Source organism: Prosopis cineraria, unplaced genomic scaffold, assembly GCF_029017545.1.
Source record: "Prosopis cineraria cultivar Desert tree isolate PC_DT_omini unplaced genomic scaffold, ASM2901754v1 PC2, whole genome shotgun sequence".
Classification (NCBI taxonomy): Eukaryota; Viridiplantae; Streptophyta; class Magnoliopsida; order Fabales; family Fabaceae; genus Prosopis; species Prosopis cineraria.
Window position 1 is genome coordinate 46,323,322 of NW_026555333.1, and position 6,965 is coordinate 46,330,286.

General features: G+C 29.6%; 1 protein-coding gene across 3 annotated transcripts; it reads left to right on the top strand.

Moving 5' to 3' along the window:
* The first annotated feature begins 3,069 nt into the window (after positions 1 to 3,069).
* LOC129302199 (SNF1-related protein kinase regulatory subunit beta-2-like) lies at positions 3,070 to 6,755 on the top strand. 3 transcript variants are annotated; one of them, XM_054940901.1, is made up of 5 exons: positions 3,070 to 3,496; positions 3,742 to 3,878; positions 4,454 to 4,626; positions 4,735 to 4,897; positions 5,995 to 6,755. In XM_054940901.1, exons 1-5 carry the CDS (start codon positions 3,103 to 3,105, stop codon positions 6,322 to 6,324), a joined length of 1,197 nt encoding a protein of 398 aa, XP_054796876.1. In that variant the 5' UTR covers positions 3,070 to 3,102; the 3' UTR covers positions 6,325 to 6,755. The 3 variants fall into 3 exon arrangements, with proteins under 3 accessions (XP_054796876.1, XP_054796878.1, XP_054796877.1); XM_054940903.1 differs by having other exon boundaries at positions 4,735 to 4,790; positions 4,898 to 6,138; XM_054940902.1 differs by having other exon boundaries at positions 3,356 to 3,496; positions 3,604 to 3,878.
* Positions 6,756 to 6,965: the final 210 nt, after the last annotated feature.

The following is a 6,965-nucleotide window of genomic DNA, read 5'->3' on the forward strand; positions in this document are numbered from 1 at the left end:
AATTAATCATATTAATTAATTAATTATTTTTATAATTAATTATATTTAATTCAAATTTAAATGGACTTATTGAATCTTAAGTTTTGAAAAGCTCATATATTTATATATCGTGGAACAGATTCATGGCTATCTCTGGTTTTTGTTATGGTGGAATTTATTCGCTTTTGCAGGGCCCACCAACCACATTAACATTTCAGGCATATGCACACACACCATTAATAATTGGCTCTTTATTTTTAAAAGGAGCATATATTCTTTAAAAGAAAAAACCTAACATGCACTATTTATATAACTTTCAATAAAAGTATAAAATCTCATATATATATATATATATATTATAAATGATTATATCTTGTTATAGGGAGAATGACAGTTATATCTAAAAAAAATTTAAAGACATAATTAGGTTTTCAATAAAATATTGTAGAAATAAAATTCAAATATAAATTTAAATAATTTTTTTAAAAATTCAGGAGTTTAGTTATAAGTAAAATATTTAAATTTTAAATATAACAATCAATTTATAATTGAGATTCATGTTTAAAATTATTTAAATCAATATTTGCAACTCATTTATCAAATTTTTTTTATTGAGAACCTAATTATTTATGTTATTAACTTATTATAATTATGTGTTTATTATTATTTTAATAAAAAAATAAAAGTCAATGCTAATATTAGGAGAGTCTTGTAATCTTTGTGTGATACTTTCTAACTCAATTCAAATTAGTCAAAGTTTAATATAACTTTTGAGATATCAGTGACATGATATCAAAATTGAAATTTATGACAAGGTATAAGTCATTTTCCAAACTCTATAAATAAAAAATCATAAATTATATAAAGGCTCCATGTAATATTTAGACCAATGTATTAATTAAATATGAAAATTGAAGTGAATAAATAATTCTAAGAATTGTGATTAATTAAGAGTGTGGCGTGATAGTAAAGAGGGAGGGTTTTGTCGCCACATGAGAAGGCACAACTTGTGGTTGGTTTCAAGGGAGCAGACGTATACGAGAAGGGGGAAAAAAACAGAAGATCATCGTTACATTCGATAATATTGTCACCTTTTTTATTCTATTATAATTATATTATTATATGCGTCTTCATTGTTGTTTATATGTATGATCTTTGATTAAATTAAAAAATAAAGTAAAAAATAAACAAATGTCTTCAGTTCATTCAAAGTGGTTGTCTTTCATTCTATATGGTCCAATCCTACCTTTGTTTTCGCCACTAGATTGGTCAGAAAACTTGTGAAAATGATGGCTTAATTATTCACATTATTGTTTAATTCATATTTTAAAAAAACATAAATTTTAACCAAATTAATGTATGAATTTATTACTTTTTTATTAATATGTTGCAATAAAATATGATATTTTACATTTACTATTAATATGACAATAAAATTGTTTAAAAATAATGGATTAAAGGATGAATTAGGCCTTAAATTATATATTTAGAGGTGTCTAAAATCCTAAACTTATTTTTTATATGATGTTTTTTCCCAACATTTTGAAATGATACAATATTGTTCTATTATTAATAAAAGCTAATATTCACTGTTAATTGACTAAAAAATTATAGAAAAGAACATACTCTCTCCTTTCAAAATGTAAGACATTTTTTGTGAGGTTAGATATTAAAAATGTAAAGTATTTTTATTCTTTTAAGGTGTAATTATTACCCTTTTTTTAAAAGTGTCCTTATTAAATAAATTATTTTATATTTATTTAAGGTGAAACACTCCATTAAATAGGAGTAAATATGAAAAGATAGGATTAATTTAAAGACAAATAATTATTTTATTAAAAGGTAAAATTTAATTAAAAATACCTTACATTTTTTAACGGAGAGAGTAAAAAATTAAAAAATGACCCAATAATTAAAAATATGCTTATTTAAATATTATCTTATTTGTAATTCATAAAAAATAATTGATATTAATTTTATTATATGGTACTAATTTTGCAACTATTAGGTTTTTTATAATTTCTTAAATTATTTTTTTATAATTTTTTGGTTAACAGTATGGATGATGTTGTACTATTTTCAAATGTTCAAAGAAAATATTATACTAAAAACAAATTTAAGATCCAAACATTTATGAATTTATAATTTAAGAATAAATTTACCTTTTAACCCAAAAATAAATGCCAAATTATAACTTCAAAAACCATGATCAATGTATACATGGATTCTATGAATTTGTCAAAGGATCAAAGTGAGAAGCGAGAAGAGGCTACTTGTAATTAGAGACAATCATTTATTTAATTAATATTTTAAATTAAAAAATTGCTGCCACATCAGCTCTTGACAATGCCATGCTTTGCCTCTCATGGACACAACAGGAAATTCATGGGAGAGAGTCATCTGTCATCTGATATCACAAAGCAGTGAAATAAAGTACAGTTGAGCAATATATTATTCTTTAATTTAATTTGATTCTTTCTTGTTGATATAGGTTGCTATTTTTATATTCTCCAATTGCCCCCAATGTCACATTCAACTTGCACTTACTTTGTCTTATATATGCCAAAAGAAAAAGAAATGCTTGCACTACCATCGAGTTAGGGGAAAATTATGGTGAAGGACCCAGGTTTTATAGAGCTCTGGTTAAAAGATTTTAAAAATTATAAATATTTCCTAAGTTTAATTTTTTTTTAAATTCTAATGTTTACATATAGATTCCCTAAACAATCTTTTTAATCTTGGGTAAGAAAAAGTAATCATCTAAAGGATACCGTTTAATTAATTTTTATGATTCAAATACATTAGCAATAATTTTTATTCCTAAAGAAGAAACTCGTATAAATGAGTTATTATTCTGTGTTAAAGTTAAACCCTCAAAAAACCTAGAACAAACTAATTTAACCTTGGTAAACAAAACTACCAAGGGAAAAAAAAACAAAGTATAAAATGACAAACTTGACAAGTCCATTGTTCAATCCCATTAACAACTCATGCCTCCCTGTATGGGCCGTAGTCACAAAGTCATTTGTTTCTTGAATAAGTTCCTTTTGAATCTTTCCCTTTTTCTTTTCTATTTATATTATTATATTCCATTTTTTTAATGCAATCCATCAATTCAACCTCATGAAGAACAAGTTTTATTTAGCTGGTGTAATCATTCAATGTTGTGGGGTTTTTCTTCTTTTCCTTTGTACAAACAGAAACCATGCCTTTATCAAACAAGCATCAAAGAAAGAATCAAGAAAAAGTTTGCACAGTGAATTAGACAGTGTTTGGCTGTTCCGTATATCAAGGAAACATTCTCTCCCAAACAGAGTCACAATTATTAGTTCACCCAGAATCTTCCCAACTCGTTGGAGAATAACACTCTGGACATCGTTCAGTTACTTTCAGCGAGAGAGAAGGAGAAAATTATTATCATCAAATACAAAAAAGCAAAGGGGAAAAAGTGGAAAGCAAGAAAATTCTTCAACAACAAACAATGCCACTGTGCAGCTTTCATCGAATTCCTGGAAAGGTGTGTGTTTTATTTATTTGCAGACATGGGTATGCCACAAGAAGCAAGATATGTTAAGTTTCTGATTTTTTGTCACTTTTCTCTTTCTCTGTTCTTACTTCTCACAGCTTCTTCACATGAACGTGGAAATTTTTCACGGTTCTTGGACTCTGAGGGTGATTTATATTGAGTGATTGGGTCTTGCTCCATTTTCTTCTAATCTTCAGTAATGGGTAGTAACAGTAGAGAAATTAGAGATAGTGCAGGTACTTCTGGAGTTAAGAAGCTTGACGACAGCTTGGAACATGAACTAAGTAATGGGTTTTCAGATCTAATGGTTCAGGATCCTCCATGTGGTGCTAGGGCATCTGAACCGTCCCCTGCTCCCATGATCACCTCACAGGTCAGATGAATTTTCCTTTAGGAAAATTATGGTTCTTTTTTTGTGCTGTGATATTTGCTTATTCTCGTGAGTCCTAGAACAGTGACTAGGAATTGTACTGAAGCAAGCTCTGAAACAAGACGTCTTTGCTGTTTTCTTCTGTGGTGAATCCATCACATGAGGTTCAACTTTGAACTTGAGGCAGAAAAAGCACTCTGTTTGAACTTCGAGTTGTGAGATGGTGTCTAAAATTTGCAAGTATTTTCTCTCTAAACTATTTTTGACCTTTTTGGGGTTGAGGTATTTTTGGACTTTATCAGAGTTCAAGAGTATAGAATTTCTTTGACACTTTATTTCCTGATCAGAATGTATAATTGTCATTCTGAGTTTCTATGAAGAGAAACATAAGCAGTCATGTTGAGGCTGTGATGTTTTGCAGTTCAATGATGATTTTGTGGCAAAGAGCTGTAACTGTATTCATGTTCACTACTTTTGTCTGTGTCTCCTTTACGTGTTAGCATTTGAGCTTCTCGAGTGTCCATGAACTCAAATATTGAAAAGCTAAAATCTTTGGGTGTCTATTTTCCAATATCAAGGTTTCTAGAATGGCAATTCAAAGATCTCCTGGACAGCCAGCAAGAACCGGGTTGCTGCAAAATGGGTATTTAGAGTCAATGGTTCATGAACAGTTGAGAAGAGTGAAGTTCTCATGGAATTATCCTGGGAATAATGTAGCTATTGCAGGATCATGGGACAACTGGGAAACCACGTAATTAATTAATTATTATCCACACTTTTTTCTTCTTCTTTCAGTTTGTTGATTTTAAAATCATAGTTTGATATCAGAAATTGTTCTGTTCTGTCTTTTCCTTGTCAGGAAGGCTTTGCAGAGAGTGGGGCAGATTTTTGTTGCTGTAAAAACTCTCCCAGTAGGTATCTATCATTACCGTTTCATTGTTGATGGCTTTTTCACTTATGCTCCAGAATTGCCTTGGGCTTGTGATGATTCTGGGTATGCCTACAATATTTTGGATTTGCAGGTAATTCCATTGATGATAAACCCCATCTTCACAATTGTTATATCTGCTTCAGGAAAACACTGTTTTGATCCATGACATATATACACTCCAAAGTCGTAGATTTTTTCTGATACATGCTTCAGGAAAACACCTTTAGGAGCATGTGTGTGTGTATAGTTAGATCGCAATCTTACTGCAATCAAAGTAAAAGCAACATTCTTTTCTTGTTCTTGATACAAAACATGATCATCATTCTTTAATCTAAACTCACTGGACATAGACAGAATTTCTTCACCTGCATTGTTTCCTTTCATACAGAATGTATCAGAGTCCTTTGGACAGATATTAAATTATATTAAATGTATAATCTTGATTGTGGAATTTTATGGCATCACATCTTGATGCTGCATCTCTTGCTTTTGTTTACTTGATTAGTAGATCATCCTACTTGTTAAATGACGATGCCAAATCAGTTATCTTGATTGCATGTGGATTCCATATCAGTTATTTTTCTCTCTACACGGCGCAAGTTTTCACAGAATTCAGAATCTCAATTACCAGAAATATTCAGTTCAAAGGAAGAGAGAGAGAGAGAAATAAAGAAAATCCCCAAAAAGATATTTTGGAAAAATTAATCATTTGGTTCTCATAATTTTGATCCAATTGTCACTCAGTCTCTAAATTTTAAGTTAATACAACTCGTTTCCTATAGTTTGACTTTGTTATAAATCAGCCTTTAAACATTGATTTGGTACAACTCAATTCCTAAGTTTTCAAAAAATAACTTTAATTCTCATAATTTTATTTTTGAAAATATAGATATCAACATTTTAAATGATTAAAACTATAGGAATGAAATTGCACTAAGATAGAGTTTAGAGATTGAGTTGCAATTAAGTCAAAATTATAAAAATTAAGTTGTATCAAGTCAAAATTTAGGGACTGATTTACAATCGAGTTAAAATTATAATGATCAAATAATTAATTTTCCTTTTTTGTTTTATCAATGCCCTTTCTAAAATCTGAATAGACTCATGCAGCAATGACCATTTGAACATCCTCTTCTTTTGTTTCTGCAGAATACTCTAACTTAGCTCATGATAAACCATATTTTACAGGATTATATTCCAGAAAATCTGGCAAAATTATCAGGTTTTGAATCTCCTCCATCACCACCATGGAGCTATGACAACATATTCTTAAATGAAGAAGAATTTGATAAGCCTCCACCAGAATTACCACCACAAATGCCAGTGACTGTAAGGGATGAACCTTCATCATCCACTGACAGTCATCAGACTTTCCTTAGACCTACTCATCTTGAACTGAATCATCTCTACGTTCACAAAACTGAAGGAGAACCATTTGTTGTACTGAGATCAACTTCTAGGTTTCAACTCAATTATGTCACCACACTACTATACAAATCCCTGAGAAGAGAAACATGATCAAACATGAAACACGCATGGTTTTCATCCGTTATTGGTAGGACTTGTCTGGTTTTTCAAGCGTTGATGATGATATTTGTTGAGTTTTAATGAATTTGTTCTGCAGAAAGTGGGCTGAATTGAAAACAAGTAAATATGAGATAGCCTGCCATGTCAAACATCTATCAAGGTTTCTTTCTTCGACCAAAAACGAGAAACAAAGTAATATATTACTCAATATGGCTGTCAATAATACGTTGTAGTTATTATTGATACGGCTGTGATGCAGATATATTCACCTGGCAAGTCTGTAGCATCTATTAGCTTCTATTAATGTATTCTTTTGGTTGGTCATGTTTTTTTTCTTTTGCAGTCTGAGATTTTGATGGAGTGCATTTGATGTTGTAATTTTTAAACGATAAATTTTTCTACTTGAAGGCTTTATTTCAGTACTCTAAAATGCCAATTTGATTCTTGTTATAAAGCACTTTTTAAGATAGATAAATGATTCTTGTTACAAGTCATTTGATGATGTATTAATTAAGTTTTTTTTTTAGTATTATTCCTATAAAGTCATTATGTGTGAGAGGAAATGTGACACAAATATGAAATTTTTCTATTTAAATATGAGGAAAAATAAATTTTAGATAAAATTAATAATT

What these genes read in the sequence shown, in the direction of transcription:
- LOC129302199 (XM_054940901.1), top strand. Translation starts at nt 3,103, where the DNA reads ATGAAGAACAAGTTTTATTTAGCTGGTGTAATCATTCAATGTTGTGGG. An exon ending in TTCATCGAATTCCTGGAAAG is followed by an intron (nt 3,497 to 3,741) that starts GTGTGTGTTTTA and finishes GAGATAGTGCAG; the next exon opens with GTACTTCTGGAGTTAAGAAG. An exon ending in TGGGACAACTGGGAAACCAC is followed by an intron (nt 4,627 to 4,734) that starts GTAATTAATTAA and finishes TTTCCTTGTCAG; the next exon opens with GAAGGCTTTGCAGAGAGTGG.